This window comes from Cyprinodon variegatus, unplaced genomic scaffold (genome assembly GCF_000732505.1).
Source record: "Cyprinodon variegatus isolate N-32 unplaced genomic scaffold, C_variegatus-1.0 Scaffold932, whole genome shotgun sequence".
Classification (NCBI taxonomy): Eukaryota; Metazoa; Chordata; class Actinopteri; order Cyprinodontiformes; family Cyprinodontidae; genus Cyprinodon; species Cyprinodon variegatus.
In genome coordinates, this window is record NW_015151385.1 from 183497 (window position 1) to 204753 (window position 21257).

Genomic DNA, 21257 nt, shown 5'->3' on the forward strand with positions numbered 1-21257 from the left:
ACCTGCCCCCACCCATCCTCACCACCTTCTACAGAAGCACCATAGAGAGCGTTCTGACCAGCTGTGTGGTGTGGAGGCTGCAGCACCACAGATTGGAAGTAGGTGAGAAGAGTAGAGTGAGAAGAGTAGTGAGAACTACAGAGAAGATCATCGGGGCTCCTCTTCTCTCCATTAAAGATATTTCATCACAGCACTGCGTGTCCCAAGGCTGTAACATCATCAATGACCCCTCACACCCTGGACATGGACTGTTCTCCCTGCTGCCCCTGGGAAGAGGCTTCGAAGCATTCAATGCATGTCAAGCAGATTCTGAAACAACTTCTTCCCCACTGCCATCAGAGAGCTGAACTGTTGAGAAAACTCTAAATCGTGTCACAGACTCTGTATCAAACTGACCATATCAATGCGTTTTTTTGCATGTTTTTTTCCCTCCCACTATGTTTACATTTGCCCACTGCTGCACTTTAATAAAATGGAAATGTCATGAGAGATGTACAAAATAAATTCAGTGGTAACCATCAGAAATTGTTATTTTCGGATATTGCAGGCTAACAAAGAACCCAAAACCACTCCCCATTCCTAAGGGGTTGACCCGTTCTTCTGGTTTAATTTGCATGTTTTCTAAGACAAAACAAGTTTTTAGGCTACTATATAAAGCTTGGAACTAAACTCTAATTTTGACATTTTGATTTGGAAAAAGCTTCCTGGATGGGAAGTGAAACATCTTCAAACTTGGAAACCAAGTCCAGTTGATTGCTTTTTTAAATTTTTTAGAATGACTATGACCTGGATGAATCTTCACCAGCTGCTTCAGATTGGGATAAGAGTGGCCTTTGATTTTGCTACCTAAACATTATCAGTTAGTTTGTCAAAACGCAGTTTTATTATCAAATAATTCATTTTTATTCTCTTTAATTATTCATATTCATTATCTCTATGCCACTTTTCTTTGTGCCTTTTTCTATTGTTTTTATGCACTTTGCGTTGACTTGTTCAATAATTCAAATATGCTTTATATGTACTTGCCTTGACTTACATTTATATGCAGTCATTCTGAAAAAGCAAATATTAGACTGACTAGCTTTGATTTAGTACATCAGTCTGAACTAGGAACAGTCAGATAAAATGTTGGTGCCTAGAGGTAAAATTAACAATCTTCAATCTTAGTTGATCAATGATATTCAAGAGGCTGTAAAGTACAAGTCTGTAAAAAAATTTTATTTTGAAGGAAGAACAACAACTTGCTTTAGATTTATTGGACAAAACACACTCATTGTTATTAACAAACAGTTTAGAAAAAACAGTCAGTTAATTCCAGGTTTTGCACAATAAGAAATATTTCAAACATGCTACAGAGATGATGAAATAAGTTTGACTAAACTGATAAATGAGAGGTTAAAAAGATCCCATTATAAAACCTGAGAGGATTCTAACACACCAAACAAACTAAAACATGTTTACAATTATCTTGCAAACAGCCCAAAGAGGAAGTTTTGTATTATTTTTGGAGTAAAGATGCACCGATCCAAAGCTCTTAACACAATCACCTGTATTATTTTAACCTCTTTTTATAAAACATAATCAAGAAAATGCTTTGTAAACAATTTACAGTACTAGAATAAATAACTTTAATGAGTAATGGCAAGAGAAAAATATTTGTTCTGCTTCTCCACTTGTATATCTAAAGGCATTAAACATAATAAACCTTTAATTTCTATAATAAACATGATTTTTGATCGTTCTGAATATTCTAATGAAATATCACGTTCTCATTGGCAACAAATGGAAAATTCACCATAATTTACAAAAATAAATGGCTTAACAAACTGTTTGTAATTAATGTTATCTGTTTCATTTAGTAATTTGGGTCTGTAAAATAAATGACATTTTTAATGATATTGTAATTTATTTCATTTGGCCGTTTGCATGGGACAGGATAGTTTAATAAGGATTTTGTAAAACATTGATCTATCTTTCTGCAGTTCACAAAAATGCTATTAGACTAAAGTTTCTATAATGAAGATGCTTATAAGCAGAATTGTTAAATCATGACCTGACGTGTTCACGTCTCCGAGTCTGTATAAAGTAGGATCAAACTGATTTTTTCCTCTTACCGTACTTTAAATTTCATAAATTGAGGAACTTTAGAAAAACATCCAGCTTTGGCTCCATAAATCTGAAACTTTAGCACACTTGAATTCCTGCAAAACTTAACTGCAAATTATCTGACATGACAGAATTAACAGAATGACTGATTTAATTCAGAAATTATCTAAAAAATATATATCTTAATTTAGATATAAATTATTTTTATCGTTTATTTAAAAAAATAATTTTACATTTGATCATCTGTACCCATTAGCTCCATGTTGGCCTGTTATAATTGGGTGAAAGCAAGTCTGCAGAAAATTAAATGAGTAACTTCAAATTGCTGACATTTAATGAGGTATGCTGGTCTGGGTTAAAGCACCCCTTAGAGTAAAAGCACCCCAGCTGGAGTCCCTAATAACTATTTATGAATCAAAAACTAGAGTGAATTCATTAAACAGAGCTAATATCAGATCAGTGCTGTAGCTCCGCTTGAAGCTACACATCAGTGCGGTGGCAGTATAGCTCGCACGACGGTATGTATAAAACTATATAAAAATAATTTCCCTAGATGATGGACAGTGTTTGCAGGCTTGTGTCTCCTTCACATTTATTTCTAATGCCCAGGCTTAATCATTGTGCAGATTATTGCAGCTGTATAGCTATATGCATGAAAAACACATTCAGGTAACTTGTCAGTCAGGGTGGTTCTGTAAGGGTTTTGGGACATTGTTAGACACTGTTAGGGACAAAATGGTTTAAGTATATGCTGGTTAGCCAACGTGGTGAAATGTCTTTTTGTAAACATTTGATCTTTTAAGCACTGGGTGCATTTATATAAGAAAACATGAACATACAGCAATATTTCTTCTCAATAAGTAAAATACTTTTTTTTTTCCAAGGGCTAAAATCACAGCTTGTTCTGTGCCACAGTAAAAACAAGGCACTTATTCGCTTTGCCTGCTGAGACAGAAGGTAGAAAAGACATGTGATCGATTGCAGGTTCCACATGAAAGGAGGAGTGGCTTTTTGCAAACAAAGAAAAAAGGCAGCACCGCTGAGATGTTAGAGGTCCTGTTCCGCTGCACACTGCTGCAGGTACCACTCATAAAGCTTAGCCTGTGAAGTAAAACCACACAGGGAAAGTCAAAGTCAACATTAAAAACTTCTCAATCAAAAAACTAAGATGAAATGAAGAGAAGGTGGTACAACAGAGTACAGGCCAGGTGGTTTGCCTAAAAAAGAAAGACCTGAAATATTTTTATTAAAAATATGAACATTTTTATCATTTTATCACTGTCATAAATAAAAGCTGGGTGAGTAAAGACTTAAATAATTTTCTGTTTAATGTTCATTCAATTAAAGGTCAAATAAAACATATGAGTTTTTACATGATTGTATGATCTGAGCAGGTCTTAAATTATTTTAAAGTAAGGTTTTCTGCACTGTTGAACCCCCTGGGGGAATGTTGGATCTCCTCTACATTTTATCCTTTATCTTAAAAAATGCAGGGGACACTGGCTAGTCCAGACTGCTCTTGGTGATATATTACCGTTCAGGAAATCGGGTAAGGCCATTTAAAACATAACATTTTGGAAATAGATTCATAAAAGCAATGAATCATAAAAGCAGTGACAGAAAGAATGCCAGTGATGGAATTTTATGATCAGAGTTATTTGCTCATGTTTACTTAATAAGGTGAGTTGCAACGTTCTGGACTATTTGTAAAGGCAACAGGGGCATGATTGATCTAGACCAGAGCTCTGCAACCTTCGACTCCAGAGTGGCGAGTAGCTGTAGCTACTGTAGCAAAAATGATAAAGAGCCCCCTGATTTTCTTAAAGATATAACAACAAATGCAAGTTTAATCCATTTATCTGCTTTTCTATGGAATAATTTTACTGGATTTCCACAGCAGAAAAGAATAAAACAACAGAAAAAAAAACGGAAGTTCTACCATTATTTATTTATTTTTCTTCTTGTCATTAAACTAAAAAATGCTTTTTGAAATGATTTTTTCCTGCAATATCATCATCTCAAAAATTGAAGTTTTCCCTTTTCTTTTCGCAAAGCCTTTATGTTGTTCTTTATTCAAAAACCTAAAGATGGAATTGAAATCTTTTCTCTCCCCTAAACTGACAAAAACATCCTATTCTGGTTTTTCGTTTTCCTTGCACAGTAATGTGACATGTGGAGGTTCAAAGAAGTTTCAATAAACTGAGAGCAAAACTAAAGAGACCTGACCTGACCTTGACCAAGAGTTGCAATAGCTGTGCGGGAACAAACCTGAAAGAGACTCTTTCCCAGCAGTCATTGTACCGCGCTTATAGCAGTAAAACCAGCTCGTCTTCTAAAATAAAGTGGGCGGAGCTATGGTTGGGTTGCTAGGTGAGTGGCCTTTGACACACGTCTGTTACTATGAATCGACTGCTGGAGTTGCTCAAGAGTTATAGTTAAGTAGAAATTAATAATAAAAAAAAACAGAGCAGAAGATAAAGATCCAGACAATATTAAGTTAGACTTTGATATTGCTGATAGAAAATTAGATGTTATGATTAACTACCTGATCAGTCTCACCAAAGTTTTTTCACTAATGCAAATGTTAAAATATTGTCTCAACATTTCATTTTCTATTGTCTCATACATTTCAAATAATTTTAAGGTAGCTTCACTATTTATTTATAGGTTTTCCATATTTCCCGTTTACAAAGCTACACTCTCACCTAAAGAGGACATTTTGCTGCTGTTTTATTGCCATTGCTGCACCTTCTTGACTCTTCAGTAAATCATATGATATGGTGCACTCTGATCAGACTCATCCCAAAGAAGAACTTTGCCCCATTTGAATAGAAGAACATAAAATCTAAAAGATCCCGAAATAAAATACAGATTTAACAAATAAAAGGCCCTGAACTATGTAACGTAGCTTTCAGAAATAAGTGTAACAAAAAATGTTACTCTCAGGAATTTCTAAGAAACGTTTACAATTTTCCTAAAGTTACATTTTATAATAAAAAAAATAAAAAAAATTTCAATTCTAACTTCAAATTAGAAACTAAAATAAATCTGATAATCTAATAAAAAAAAATTGTCATAGCTGAATGTGAAGTCCATCTAACCTTTTTAGTTTTGACAATATCATGGATATAATCACTGTACTCCATCATCTTCCTCTTCTCCTTCTTTGTCAGAGTCTTGCTTCTTCGGCTGAGAACGAAACATAAAGAGCCTTTAGGATCATAGCTGAAAAGTGCTTATTCATGTAATAGCGTTTTACCAGTTAAGGTAAAAAAGTTTGAATTTTTAGTTTTATTCACAACATTAAGACATACTGTGAGACTTTGCTTAGAAAACTAGGAAATAACTAATTAATTCATGTTTTTATGAGAAGTTAATTTATTTTCCAATGCTATCAATGTAGCTTAAATTAAAACCTAAAAGAGTTTTACTTTTTTCTGTAATAATCTGTTAAAAGATTTATAAAAGACACTCAAAGTATTCTTATTTTCTCTATCTTTACTTATGGTGCATGAAGAACAGTTTTGTTTTGTAATACAGAAATCTGCTTGATATTGAAAGGAAAAACACAGGCAAAAAAAGTCCTTACAAACCATTTGTCCATTTCACCGCATAACTAAGTACATTTTCTGCATTTGCATATAATAAAAGTATAAACTCCAAAAAACAGATAGGGAGAAAATAAAATATGATGCAAGTATCCAAGAAAATAAATGAAAAGTGCTAAAATCTTTCCTTGAAGATTCAATGCTTATACTGTATTTGACATCAGGTTTAGATTAAAATAGAACAGCTAAATATAATTACAGTAACAATAACCTCACAACGGAGTAACTGCATGGAAATGAGCAGTTGAGGAATCTATTTTGTCTTGATTGATGTTGAAAATGCTCAACAGTGTTTTTCCAAAGTGAAACAGATAAGCATCCTGTGTTAAAATAGTGTTTCTCCTCTTTAAATAAAATGTTTAGATGCTTTAAAAAAAATGTATGCAAGTTTCATCAACTAAAATTAAAGACGTTCAAGGACTGTAAAACCTAAAATCAATAATGAAAGATAATCAAGTCAATTGATTTTACCTCGAATAAAAATAAGTTAAATGAGATGAGGTAGAAAGAATCTTGCCATTTTCATTTGTCGACGTCTGGATCTTTTACTTTTTATTTTGTTGAAAAGTAACACTCTTTCTTCAGCAATAAATGCAACAAATGTAATTCATAAATGTTAAGAAGTTGAAGTAAGAAAATAAAAAACATAATCAAATAAAACTTTTCTTTTCTTAGTTCAACGTGGTCATTAAAGGACTTATTTTTTATTTCTAAAGGTCCTCTGAGAAGCACAACCTTTGAATATATTTAGTGGAGCTGCTGGATTATGTGTGGTATGTTTTATGTCTTAGCCAGGTTTCTCTTGAAAAATAAGTTTTAACCTTAATATTATTTTCCAGGCTAAATAAAGGATACATGTTTAACTTAAACACAATTTTTTCTCTTTTAGGACAACCTTCATGAGGATCTGAGGGCAGCAGACTGTGCATTAGGGTCCATAGGGCTCCTTTTATGCTGAAACTTATTCATTACATGCATACATATTCTAATATTTTAATTTTTTTTTACAATAAGTAATTAATTAATTTGTTTCCTTATTGATCCTTTAATCTAAGCTTAATTAGGATTTAACAATATTGAAGTTTATATTCTAAACTGTAATTCTATTGTCATTTATTTGGATTCAATTAAAATAAATTTGATAGTTTTAGCATTTTTATATTTTCAATGGTTTATATAAATCTCTAGTGTTTCCTCATAAAAAAAACATAGTTAATTATAATAGTTAAAATAAATGATTTGATTCTAAAAAGAGTTTAATAAAACAAATGTGTTTTACGCAATAATAATAATAACTCATGTACTTATGTTTACATCATAAGTTTATTATTGAAAATGGAAAATGGATGTTTTTACACACTTACCCTGTAAAATATTTAGCTAGGAATAGCAGGAAGTAGCAAAAGGCCCCAAAAGAGATCACAAAAACTACTTGTTTGTCCTCCGGTATCCACTCCCATAAATACATCACTACCCCCTGTGGGAGACAGGAACAAATGAGGTTTTATTATGTTTTTTTTAATCAGTTATTATGTTTAAAGGTCATTAAAGGTTTGCTGGACTCACGGCGAAGACCATAATGGTCTGAGTCGGACCTTCGCCCAGCAGCTCCTGCAGCTGCTCCTTGGAGAAGCTGCTTACAATGAAACTAAGAATAAAGAGGAAGGGCAGGAAAATACCTAAAGCCCCATAAAGAAGCGAGTGAAGACGAACGCTTCTGTTAGAAACAACATTGGCCCTGTGTAAATAGGAAAAAAGAAGATTTACAACATTTATTGCAACTTAATATTCTGACTTTGCATCCATTTCATACAAATGTGTTTCTATTAAAGTAACCATTAAATTATTTGAAAGAAAAGAACCCAGAATCTTACCTGTCCTGCTCTAGCTTGTTGGTGATGGTTGAACAAATGAGGTCAGAGTCCTTCTCAAGTTGATCCAAAGTCTTCTGGACAGCCTGGTTGATAGTCTTCTCAATCGTTTGACAAACACTGTCAATCTGGTTCACACACCTGCTCGGCTAAAACAAACAAAGATACAAAAAAAGGAGTAGACTGAGGTGTGAAAATGTATTTTTTCTATAAGCATAAAATTCCTTATTTTTCTACAAGCAGAAAGCTAAGAAAACCTCAATGAGAAACTCAGCCTTAAACCATGATCAGCTCCACAGATCAGCTACAACATGTGAAAAAATTGGCCACAAAGAGATTCTGCATGTATAATAATGCTGCATAAAAGGTTTAAAAAAAAGAAAAACTCAACAAAAGTGAATAAGATGATGCAGTTTCTGTTTTAAATCAAAGAGAGGTTTCTTCCCACTAAATAATAGAATAGATTAGAACAGAATTATCTTATATTATTCTTCATTTGGGAAATTCGGGTTTAGCAGCAGCAAAGTGGAAGGCAAATGAAAGCATGCAGATACATACAGTGTAAAAAAAAAGGTGAACAAATAAAAACAGAAATAAAATAAGAATAAGACAGTTTAAAATAAAGGCATATTTACAATACAGAAAAAAACCACTGCATAGTTAGTATAGATTAGTGTAAGATTAAAGACGGTGGCAATTAAGTAGGGTCATATGAAAAATGTGTAAGATGTACACATATATTCATGCATAAAATACAAACAGAATATTTCAGAGAATAACAATGACTCTATATAGAGAGCAGAGATTTAATCAAGTTTTCTGAGGGCAGTGATGGTTAAGAAAGAGCTCTCCAGCTCTTCAGAGGTTTTCTTTCACTCATAATATTCTGATCCATTGATGATAGAAGATCCATACTTCCATAAATGTATTAGTAGCTTTTATGTGCTTATGAAACAAATATTTAATCTGTTTTTTCCAGTTATTCTGCACTTAACAGGACTAGAAACAGCAGGAACAGTACAGAGGAATTTTGAGTTGAACTTTAGAAACCACAGTATTGTAAAATCATTGAATACTTAGATGTAAGCATGTCCAGACGGAATGGTGTTATTCTTTAAGAATTCATACTGACACCAGAATGTTGTGATTTTATTGCTGTTAATTTTTGTAACAGTTCTCTCTCTAGGAAATGAGACTCAAGAAAGGAATGGAAAAAAATAAATAAAAATCTGCAAAACTGACTGAATTTTACCTTTTGTGGGTTGGGGATGTATATAGTTGGCATCTCAAAGCCACATTTGTTGAGGCCTGGACGCCGGCACAGCTCCTGAACAATCTGCATCATTACTCTCTATAAAACAAAAGAGAAAATATCAAACATTATTAGTACTGTTCCTAAAATGTATCATAAAAATAACTATCAAAAATGAAAACCTGCCTGCCTGTCCGTCTCTTTTCCAGCTTCATCTGCTTTGCTGAGATAAAACAGCAGCTTGTCCCCACACTTCTCGCTCAGCTTCTCCACAATGTTGAGCGTCCGTTTGCACAGCGCCTGACCCATCGGGTCAAAGAAGACGAATACCAGGTCCGCCTGTTCTCCTGTAGTGTAGCATACAAATGCATTAGAGTCTCTGAAGGTCATCTGATAATGTGGAAATAACTGAATTCTTAAATCCTTACCCAACCAGCTGATGGCACTGTTGACATCAAATGGATAAATCATGTCCCCATCCACCAAACCAGGAGTGTCCACAAATGTCACCAGGCTGAACTTCTTCTGCTTTGAGGTGGAAATCTCAGCAGACAGGTAGTCCAGCACGCCTGGGGAAAAAAAAAAAAGTCTGATTTTGGATCAAGATGCACCAACAGAGCTGAGTCACTGCTGCTTTCTGCTGTATCTGAAATAAACAGTGAGGTCAATACTTGGAAACCAGATGAAAACCCATTTCTTTGTCCTTGCAGGTTTGCAAAGTCACAAACTTTCTCTCCTAGAATCACTTTACTTTGGCTCATAGATCAGTTTTATAGTCTCTGATGTCTCCATTTCCCCTTTGTGGACAGCTTTGTTGTCACTGTTACACACAACAGCTCTTCAACTGGCAGCTTTAGTTTGGCACGTGGCACGTAAAGCTAGCCAGTGAAGAACGACTGTGAGGCAACGCCCTGCGAGGTTACCACAATGTCCCATTCTCACAGACCCACACACACAACAGGATTTCTGACAAACAGCCAGGGACAATCATGTTTATATAAACTCATCATCTGCATTAATATTACATTTAATTTGGGGCTTTTATTGATTCATATGAACCTGTCTTTATCAGGTTGGAACATTTTTAGACACAAATATTTGGTCCTTATAAATCCTCTTTATGGCCTCAAAGCATAGTCTACAAACCTTTAATTGGCTCATAATTGAAACCAGAACCTTAATGTTATTCCCTCTAAAATTAGCTTAGATATTTTTTTGGGATCATTTTCCTGCTGGAACAAACTGCTGTATCCAAGTTCCTAGTCAGAAGGAAATTTAAAGGATTTTAAAGGCTATTGTTCACTGTTTTACAAGCACTGGACCCACAGCATGATGCTGCTACCATGCTACTATATTATAACAAAAAAAGATAAAAAAAAAAAAAAGAGATAGCAACTACAAGTTAAAAGGGATGGAGATCTTAAAAAAACAAAGTTAGAATCAGATGCTGATATGGTCAGTTAATATGAAAGTTACAATTCATTGCAAATATTCATGTTTAATGTAATATCTTAGGAATATACAGAAAATAAACCTGAAGTACAACATATTTTTTAGTTTTGGAGGACATATTTTATTTCATTATCTTTTGATTTTGTTATAAATATATGCTTTATCTTTTGTTGATTATGTTTTAGCAATTTTTCTCTGTAAATGTATTGCCTTTTCATTAAAGATTTTGGAATCTCTGTTTTTATGTTTAAACACAATGAATTAAATAAAAAAAATCTAAATAAGAAAATAAAAATAAATGGCTGATACTAGGAAAATAGATCCGTCTTTGACAAATTTAGTTTCGACCAGGTTAAATGGTTAAAACTTGCACAGCAAAGTGTCAGGAAAAACACTATATTTAAAAAAGCTTCACCATCTCTGATTTAAAAACAAAACCTGTCTAATTTCCAGACTGAATATTTCAAAAACATGCCAATGACAATAAGATATGTGTGAATTCTCTTTAATCTCTAAGAACAAAATTAACCAACATCAGAGGGGGGGTGTAAATATTACAGCCTCTTTTTAAAGAATGGCTGAAAAACACATTAAAATACATTGTTAAAGACTTGATATAAACTTTAGATTTTCCTAATGATGACAAGTGAATGCAAATTTCTGTGCGAAGTTGCATCCATGCTGATGAGCCCACCAATCCGTCACCCCCGCTTTTTTTTTCTTTTTTTCCTCAACATTCCAAGAGAAATGGAGCGCAGGCCTACGATGACACTGGAGCTGTTTTATCCAAAGAGGCAGGTGTCAACACCCGGCACAACTCCCACCCTTGTGTTGCAGCCAGCAGGACCCCTACTGCTACTGCTGTCACATTCGCATTCCTGTATTAACACAATATCAACACAACAGACTCGGAACTCAAACATTAGAGGTCTAATCTGTGCAATAGAAAATTATTTATATGCATGATTATAAATGAAATCCACATGGGTTAAAATGCTGATGCATTAAAGTCAGTCTGGAATACAAATGTTTGCATGGTCTGCTTGAAACCAGAAAGGAAAAAAGCCTTAAAAGGGGATTGATAGCAGTTTGATTCAAAAATAAAGTAGTGATCAGTAATGTGATCTGTTCTCTTTGATTAAAAGTGCAAACAACTCACAGCATGAGAAAAATGGGAAAATCAGAAAATACTAGATTATAGTTTAACTAGACTGAATGCATTCTGTTTAAAAATGTAATGAGCAGAGAAAAAAAGAAATCACTGTTCCTAATAAAGAGGTATTTCCAGAGTAGATCACTGCATAAAAGTCGAAACAACAGGTTGAGAGCATAAAGACATTAACATTTCAGGTTCAAACATTTATAATAATACTAAATATGAATCCAAAGAACAATCAGCATCTCTTTCCACATAAGGATATGTGATGATCTTCTGCTGAGTCATCCTCAGTCCCTAGGAAAGCTAAATAAAAGCCTGATGTGCTTCCAGCGGCAGCGAAGAAGTTCAGAGAATAAAAATCCAGCTTGTATTCCCGCAGCAGTGGAGCGACTGTGGCCTGAGCAGAGCTGTTGCTGCTCCAACACTGAGCTCCAACGTCTCTAATGACTGTGACATTTCTCAGACGCCCCTCCTGACTACGCTGCACTGCTGTCGACAGGGCGTGTGACTCATACGCCATACCATGAGTCCGCACCCAGTGAACCCTTTCGTTCTGCACACTCTCTATAAACACACACGCTGCACCCCCACCCCTATCAGCAGCAGCACCACTGCTCAGTCAGGAGGCACACCCAGTTTCTCTCCAGTGACTCCACTGATGCACACGTCCTCACTGCTATATAAATGATGAAATATATAAGATCCAAACAGGGAACGGGAAACAGCTGTGATTTCTAACCCAACAAGACAAATTAAGAATGTTTGGCAAAAAATAAATAAAAATCTGGAGTCATCGCTTTGTTCTTGTATTTTGGCATCAAAAGCCTAACTTCCCCCCCAAAAAATAGATTTAAGTGCAAAACATGGTCTATTATTCAGACTTATGCTCTTTTCCCCACATTTTTAATAGAGGAGTTTTTCCTTTTTTTTTTTTTAGCCACTTGAATCTAATGCATCAATTATAAGGCATAAAAGGCTTTTAAACCCAATGAATGACCCATTGTGTGTCAAATGAAACAACTGTTAAATCTGATTTTTCTGCCACTTTGTTATGGGCAGTTGTGACAAAGAAACTATTTTTGTTCTTTCAATAAAAACAATATATTCACATTTTAAAAGACAGAACCTGAAGCATGTATTGGTTTCTCATAACTAAAACATCCTTTTACTCCAACAGCAGAGTTTCACACAAATTTAAACACATTTATTCATTGCCTCTATCAAATTAATTCAAAGAAACTTTTTTTTGTTGTTTTTTTTTATCTAAAAAACACTTTACTTTAAGCTCATCAGGGCTCAACAAGCCTGAATCCACATTCATGCAGAAAGTTAAGAGAAAATGGAAGATCAAGAGGTTCCTGACTATTTATAATAGTTTTTACATTAAATTGGTCAGATGAGACTGAGAGCTTTCTAACAACAAGCAACCCTCTATTGGTGAAATTATTTATAACTATGTGGTAAAACACCTCATACCTCTTATTTCAATGTAAAGGCAGACTCAATGGGACAAAGATATCTGTGAGGTTTTAAAGAAATATCTGGTGACATCGGTCAGAAAATGGAAAAAGGCTCCCTGCTGTATGTTTCAGAAGGACAATGGGTTGAAACTTCTTTCATGTTCATCTCAGCACTCAGACCCAAATCCTGCAGGAAAGCTGTGATTTTGTTGAAAATAAATCATTTGTCAACAAAACATGTTTATTCCCCTGAATACATGCACACTAATTGAAAGGTTTTGCTCTTTAAATTATCTGTGTGACTTCAATAATAATCAACAGCTGATTTATTTTGGTCTTTTAACACATCTTCCATATTGCTAATGTGTAGCAGTATCAGGTGCAAAGACAAAAATGACAAAAGTGGAGAAAAAAAAACAAAAAACAGCCAATATCCAAGGAGAGAGAAAGGAGCTGTAGTTTTATCTGATTCTCAGGGTTCCAGCAGGGGTAAAGGATCTATTATTGGTATGAAAAAAATTACTTACTGACACAAAAATTTTATATTAAATCAAAAAGTAAATCCCTTCCATTAACAATGTTTCTTGTTGTGTCAGTGGAAATAATTTTTCCACTCCTCCTTTAATTGTCATTGCAGCATGATTAAAAAAGCAAATGCAATCAACAAAAACACACAAAAAAAATCTAGGATTGCATAAGCCACAAAAAAAGATTTTTAATTAACTTCTGTTTAACATGCAAATGAGACAGCAGGCTAAAATGCTGAAGCAAAACCTCACCACTTAATGAGAAACTTAAAGTTAATCAATGTGCTATTCCCAGACACAGTTTAACATAAAAACACGTGGAGCTGCATGAAATCCAGACGTACACCCAATATGCATAATAGAAAACTTATAAACATAATTGATCAATTAAATGGAAGGAAACACAACAAGCAATTTTCTTTTTTCATAGCAGCAATAAACACCTTTTAAATAAATTAAACGATCAATAAGGGGTTTGCAATAAAAAAAAGGTCAAACTTACCTTTGAACTCAAGCAGAGGTCGGAAGTGAGGGTAGAGATGTAAAGTAGCGTTACCCTGTGAAGAGTTAAAAATGCAACGTCAGACAGAGAGCCTTGAAAAATCTCCAAAACAGAGTCTTAGTTTGAATCTTGGGATTACAGCAGCTTGCGTGCTGCAGCTGAATATCCTGTCTTGGGCCGCTCTGCAGTCCTGCACCGTAAATATTTTATTCATACTCATCACTTGGACCAAAGGGAATTAAAGCAAGGGAGGCAAGCAGCCCCAGGACTTGTTTAGCTGCTGCAAGGATGACTCAGGGCTACAACAGAGGCCATCACTGAATCCTAATGCATAATAAGGAACTTAGCATTAAAAAAAAAAGGACATAGAGTAAATTCTTTAAAGTTGATCATGTTTCGAGGGATTCATCAACTCCAATAAATCCTGAAAACCAAGAGCTTCTGTTCTCCATGTGTATCAATCTTACCGTCAGGGACTCTCTCTTGCGACCGCTTGTGATGAAGGTGAAGCCCTGAGTTTCAATGGCAACGCCGGTTTTCTGGATGTGTTCTTCAACGTACCTACAGTAATAGAACCCAGACAGCATTTAGTACAAAAATATTAATTGCTTTCAACTGTTTCATGCACACAGAAAGGTTAGGTTTGACTTTTATCAGACATGACGTCCTATGGTCTTCAAGAAAAGAGGGCTAGGGAAACCTTGTTCTACTGGTATGCTACAAAGCTAACTGTTCAAAAATTCCAGGGAGTGTCCTTAAAGAGAAAATTTGTTGATGTAGAAATTCAGGGGAAGCCGTATTATTAGGGGTGCAACGATATGCATATCTGGGCTCTATGTTGATATCCAATATTAATTTAGCCATAACAGACAATAGTTAAAAAGCCACAATTCTGTGACATGACTAAATAAATATCACCTGACTGATCGCCACCTGTTCCTCCTAAAACAAAAACAGCAACAACATAGAAGAAGAATTTTCTTTACACGCTTAATCCCAAGTTGGGTCGTGAGGGGTGCTGGTTCCTATCTCCAGCTGTCTATGGGCGAGAGGCGGGGTACATCGCCAGTCTATCACAGGGCAACACAGAGACAAACAGGACAAAAAAAACATTCATGCACACACTCACACCTGACAATTTAGAGAAGCCAATTAACCTAATAGTCATATTTTTTGGACTGTGGGAGGAAGCTGGAGTACCCGGAGAGAACCCACGCATGCTCAGGGAGAACATGCAAACTCCATGCAGAAAGACCCCGGGCCGGGAATCAAAACCATAACCTTCTTGCTGCAAGGCAGCAGTGCTACACACTGCGCCACTGAGCAGCCCGGGCCCAAAACTAATAAGTTTAAATTCAACATTACTGGTTCCGATATATTCTGCAGCCCTGGTAATTTTTAGGGGTGTGGGGGAAAATTATTCAGCCAAATATGACAATATTTCATTTGATGATATCGGTATTGATAAAAAATATGGCTGAATAGATCTTAAATCTAAAAAAATATTTATAGGCAAACATCATTTAATTGTCTTTCTTTTATGCGTTCACACCGGATGCAGATTGATCGCCTGAAAGGTGTGACACGGATTGGGTGGAGCTACCTTCTTCTATTTGCCTCATCATCTACAATGGCGAATGACACTGAAAGAGTGGCTTGGGTTTAAATAAAGCTGAAGAACACCGTGGTCGGGCAGCTCAGCACCGTGTGCGGACACTTCCAAGGTGTTTAGTTTGACCACCTGCTGACCCACAGCATGTATACAAGGACTCCAACTAGGCTTGTCCCGATCCGATCCACGTATCGGATCGCCGATATTGGCAAAAAAATGCGTATCGGCAAAGCATGTAAAATGCCGATCCAGACTGCCGATCCAGTTTTTAAAAAAAAATCCGGTCTGTATTTTTCCAGTTTCGCCGATTGAAACGATCCATTCCACTATTTTGCGCCAGTGTTTCCCTGTTTTGCATTTTTATTTAAACTTACAGTAATACTTGCACCTTTAACTGTTTACGGTTTTACTGCTCACTGTGCAATTTCAGATTGCTATTCATAATTTTGTCCAGTTTGTGTTTATCTCTTAATAAACAGATAAGTTTGTTGTTACCAAGCATTGTGTTTTATTCAATCTCACCTAATTTAGCTGGCTAGATGTTATCAAGAGTACTAAAACCCTTTTCAACATGAGTCTTACAACTAAGGCTAAATACTTTAACTTAAACTTAAATACATGCTCGGATAGGCTGGTATCGGCCAGTATCGGTATCGGATCGGAAGTCCAAAAACAATATCGGTATCGGATCGGAAGTGCAAAAACCTGGATCGGGACATCTCTAACTCCAACATCACATAGAGGTGCCTCTGTCTGATGTGTAGTGGTGGCGCATCGCTCTGCAAATGTTCAGACTTTCCCAAACAGGTGTTGGCTGCTTGTAAAGCAAGTGACATGGCTCAAATGCTTAAATGCTCATAACACGCTGCTCAAAATGCGCTGCGGGACCTTTTGACGAGCCCTAATGTGAATCAACCATGGACTTTAAACCTCCAGCTGCAAATTTGGCAGTGCACTGCTCAAATCAGCTGCTCTGCACCAGTCTCAGCAAAGCAGCAATGGGTTCTTGGAGGTTCTCCAGTCATGATAATTACCAAGTATCGGGACGCATGCATCTTGCCAATTCACACCCACAGTAATTACACATAAATAACTCAATAAAATACCCAGAATTATTAAAAATGAATAATATAAGAAATTATTTTATTTGTTCCTTAGGGCAGATCATTTTCAAACCTTAGCTTAAACGTCATAAAACACTAATTAGGTGTTTTGTTTTTCTAATGTTGCCCAATCCTTCCCAAAACCATGTTCTGATTTTGACTTCGACTCAGTGGACAGAACCATGCAGGCTCATGTCAGACAGCACAGCAGCTCCATATTTAATCATCCTAAATTCATTTAGTATTAAATCCATGAAATATAAAACACAAAAATAGTTCCAACACACGGCGCACAACGCCGACAGGCTCTTTATCCCCCTTTCCTTTCATTAGTTAAGCAGGTTAATACGCTGCTTAGAGCTGTGCTCACAGCTGATTATTTTCCACTGAATCTATTTAAGCAATTTTAGACTCAGTTCTTTATCACTGCAGGGATCGTTTTATCACCAGGATGTGATAAAGAATCCTGCTCTAGAAGCTGTGCTCCTGTTGGTGCAGATGAGAGAACAGCTTTAAAAGCATCACTTGTTTAAAACAGCTTTAATAAATAATCATATTAGGGCATCTGGTTGTATAAATCTCTCCATGTACCAACATTCATAACAAAGACACAAAATCAATGATTAACAAGCAAGAGGTCTATAATGATGTGGATCTGACTTGGCGATATTTTATATGTAAAAATGAACAAATTCATATCGTAAACTTATTAGCATCAAATCTTAGCAAAACTATGTTAGAAATAAAATAATAATAATAATCTAGAATGAATACACTAGGTACCTTTATATGAGCTACCCATAGGTAATATTCACATACCTTTCAACTGTCTCCACACATTAAACAGAGTTTGATAACCAGAAGATTTTATATTAAATGAATGATATTTATATAAAAGATATGTTTTACCAGTTAATGAATGAGCTCTTCCCTGCTGAGTGGTTCCCCATGATCATCACGATGATTTTCTTCCTTGGAGGCAGGAGCCGGACACCGAGGCTGCTGGCAATTTTCACCAGACCTGAACAGATGGAAATACTTTATTTGAACCACATTAAGGGTTAAACTATGTTCAATTATAGGCACTTTAGATAAGAGTGTGTCTCTGTGATGGGGTCCATGTTACTTTAAATGAAGTGCATGTTTTTTTTTCTTACAAAAGTGGCCATAAAATGTAGAAAATGCTACCTTATTCGACACCAAACAATCTACAGTAAATTACCAACATATTGAAGAATCAAGGGAAAGGTTAACCTTTTTAAACTTTAAAAACTTTAAAACAAAAAAATATACATTTTTTACAGCACAAACCAGCAACGATGTAGCCGGATTGATTGACATTTGTTTGATTGAAACTTACTGAAAATTTTCTTTAAAATAGCCTTATTTGACCCTTTAGGACTAAAACGTTGTTTGATAAGCAGACTATGTTCCTGAATTTACTACTGGCCAGAGGTTCCCGAGCTGTTTTTCGACAGATGCGACATCAAGCGTGTCCGTGTTAAATGGGTCCAACCTAGCAAACAATTAAAGCTTTATATTCAAGATGGATTTTGTGGATACACAGAAGCAAAATGCTTCCAGATCAACTCAGACACTTATAGCAGCTCTGCAAAAGGTGAAAAAAAAAAAAAGTTTTGTTTCACCAACAGCCACTATCATTAGAAAACTCTGGCGTAATTGAAACCCATCAATAGGGACAGATAAAATTAGGAAAATATGCTATTTTGCAAGTTCTCCCACTTAGAAATCATGGAGGGTCTGAAATTGTCATCGTAGGTGCATATCCACTGTGAGAGACATAATCTAATATGAAACACTAATTATTCAATTAATTTACTGAGTTGTTTTTTTTTCACATGGGTGCGGTGTTAGCTTAAAGCAGCTGAAGCTCATTCAACTTGATGATGCAGCCCAGGGTGCAAAACCTGCATCTGAAATGCAGAATGGTGAACTCCCAGCAGTGCTCATGGAAACCACTGCAGACCCGTGTTCAGTCTGGATGGACCTTTTTAATTATGTTTTTTTTTTCAGAATAGAATTTGTCCTGTTTACTCATTTAACTGTTTTTATGACTTCCTTTGCTGACACAAATTTCTATAATAAAAAAACCTTCCTCACCCACGGCGGGTGGTCTCCCTTTTTTTCTTCAAGCTCGGGTCCTCTTGAGGAGGAGCTTGAGGGTTCTGCACAGAATCTTTGCTGATGTATTTCAAGGGATCTGCTGTAACCACTGCTCAAGTTTGGGGGTCACTGCCCCGAGTGCCCCAATGACCACGGGCACCACTGATGCCTTGACCTTCCAGATCTTCTCCAGCTTTTCTCTGAGCCTCTGGTATATATTTTTTTCTTCTTCTTTTTTTCTCACTATATATATTTGGTAGAGAGGAGTTTATGACATAAAAAAATTAAAACATTAAGATAAAAAGCTTATTGGTGCATCCCTCCTGCAAACCAGCATTCCTGATGACCTGAGGCATACCAGCATTCCTGATGACCTGAGGTCAGCCAATGATGTTCACCCTGAAGCATGGCACTGCTCGTCTCAGCAGCCACACTACGTATACCATATGTCTGCTGGGCATCTCCTGCAGTTTAACATTAGCATGTCAAAAGTGATTAACTGCATCTTGTCTTCCACCCACTAACTGCTGGAGATAGACATCAGCTCCCAGTACCCATGCAATTATAAGCATGTGAGGAGGACTGATGGGTGTGTCTCAAATTTTGCATCATTTCCTTTTTTTTCTTATATAGCATCCAAAGGTTGGATCATAATGATCTGACATCCAAGTTGTGCTAAATCAATAAAAAACTAAAAACAGACAAATGGCACATTAAAGTGCTGCTCTCTGGGGCATCGGGTAGAAAATCCCAATGTGATGACAGTTTTCTGGATTAGACACACTTTCTAATGTGTAAAGTAGAACTTACAGACTTTAAGCTCAATGGCTTGCAATGACTGGCAGTGAACAGAGGGTGGCGCTGCCTGGATGAGCTGCAGATCAGCTCCTATGGTTCAAGTGTCATGTTTTTTTTTCTACTCTGACAACAGGTGCTGCAGAACTCTACAGCAGCACTTTTCACTTTTACACCGTAGATCAGCCCAGAAACATACTGCTGCACAACAGAGAGCAACAACAACACACAGTCTGCCTGTTTGTGTTTTAATTCTGCTGTAATCCGGGCTGGCTGTGGAGCATTTACCGTTCTCGCTGTCCACATACAGGCTGTGGCATTCCTTCAGGATCCTCTCACTCGGAGTGGTGATCGCAGACTCCAGGGGGTTCGCCACAGACCGGGGCTTTCTGCCCGACATGATCAAACCGAGAACGCTCACCGAGGGTGGATCTCCTTGCAGTTTCCAGAGGAGGAGGGGGAAAGGTTTCAGGGTTGCACACACAAGCTCAAGGTGCTGGGTTAAAAAAGTAAAGCGCCCTCCTGTGGTCAAATGCTGTAACTTCAAAAACATGAGTCACAAATCAATCAATCAATAATGTTACTTTTGTTAATATTATTGATAATGCTTCATTTTAGATCTCACTGTTCACTAAACCAATTACTTATCAAAAGTCAATAACCAACATTATGACGCGTTGCATATTTTGCTGCCCTAGACTTGTCGATCTAAAATTGCCAGTTCAATTTAAAGATCTTTTTGCTTTCACTTTCTCATTGTTGCAAATTACAGAGGAGAATGTAAGGATCATTTTGACTGTAAAATTGGACAACAATTACTGTCTGGTGTATAAAATATCTCTTCAATGAAGAAAAACAAGGGTGAATTTTCTTTTAGGATATCAGCCCCATAAATAGAACACCATAGCAACAGCTTTTGGTTTCTGTGGTTTTACAATACGTATTGCAAACAACGTAATAACAGCAACAACTTAATGTTATTTTTAATGCAAACTTAAACAGATACTCCTGGGTGACAGTACTCTCCACTGCATCCATTTATGGTTAGAATTAAATGTAATAATCAAATGCGTCAATCAAATGTTTGCCTGCTGGTTTTGCTTGGCAGGTGGATTTTGCAGCTTGCACGGGTGACTGTTGAAATATATATACATTTCAAGTAGGCTTTTTAAAATAAGATCCAAAAAACCTTCTAACAGCTTACCAAACTATTAAATTACTTATCAGTTTGTGAAAATGATATTTATCATCTGTTGTGCTATAATATAGAAAAGTTTTAGAGTTAATTATTTACATCTTTTATTAAAAGCCCGATTTCGCTGTTTTTCAGTATGCTACTTAAATCTGTCTGACACATTTATAAAAGCACAACAATGTCTTAAGATTATGCTTCAACATATTCATTTTTCTTACTAAATGTGCTTAATTGGTGCTAAAAAAGAGAAATTAATATAGAACTTTTTTTCATAAAACATAATTTTCTTTATTTAGTGGTGACACACTTATTATTCTTCTAAAAGAAGCTCTTATTCCCTTCAGCTACCCTCATGCAATGTGTCATGGGTCTTTCTATTATTCACAATATAGTCTTTGTATCATTTTATTGCCTTCATCGACTTTCTTACCACAAAACACCATTGTTTGTTGGAGAATCACTTTATCACCCATTGCTGCCCTCATGCAAAC

The 21257-nt window shown here is 35.9% G+C and overlaps 1 protein-coding gene across 1 annotated transcript; it reads right to left on the bottom strand.

Moving 5' to 3' along the window:
• Window positions 1–1214: 1214 nt before the first annotated feature.
• LOC107100052 lies at window positions 1215–20041 on the bottom strand. The gene is made up of 12 exons (XM_015398406.1): window positions 19860–20041; window positions 17562–17673; window positions 14405–14498; window positions 13938–13992; window positions 9266–9406; window positions 9024–9184; window positions 8838–8936; window positions 7589–7734; window positions 7281–7452; window positions 7079–7191; window positions 5208–5295; window positions 1215–3207 (listed from the first exon to the last, which is right to left on the bottom strand). The coding sequence occupies exons 1-12, from the start codon at window positions 19969–19971 to the stop codon at window positions 3154–3156; spliced, it is 1347 nt and encodes a 448-aa protein (XP_015253892.1). The 5' UTR covers window positions 19972–20041; the 3' UTR covers window positions 1215–3153.
• Between the last annotated feature and the right edge of the window lie 1216 nt (window positions 20042–21257).

Coding starts and splice junctions, on each gene's coding strand:
- LOC107100052 (XM_015398406.1), bottom strand. CDS start 19,971: ATGTCGGGCAGAAAGCCCCGGTCTGTGGCGAACCCCCTGGAGTCTGCG. Junction 14,499..17,561: donor AAGAGCTCATTCATTAACTG/GTAAAACATATC, acceptor CTATTACTGTAG/GTACGTTGAAGAACACATCC. Junction 9,407..13,937: donor ACCTCTGCTTGAGTTCAAAG/GTAAGTTTGACC, acceptor TTTTTTCCCCAG/GCGTGCTGGACTACCTGTCT.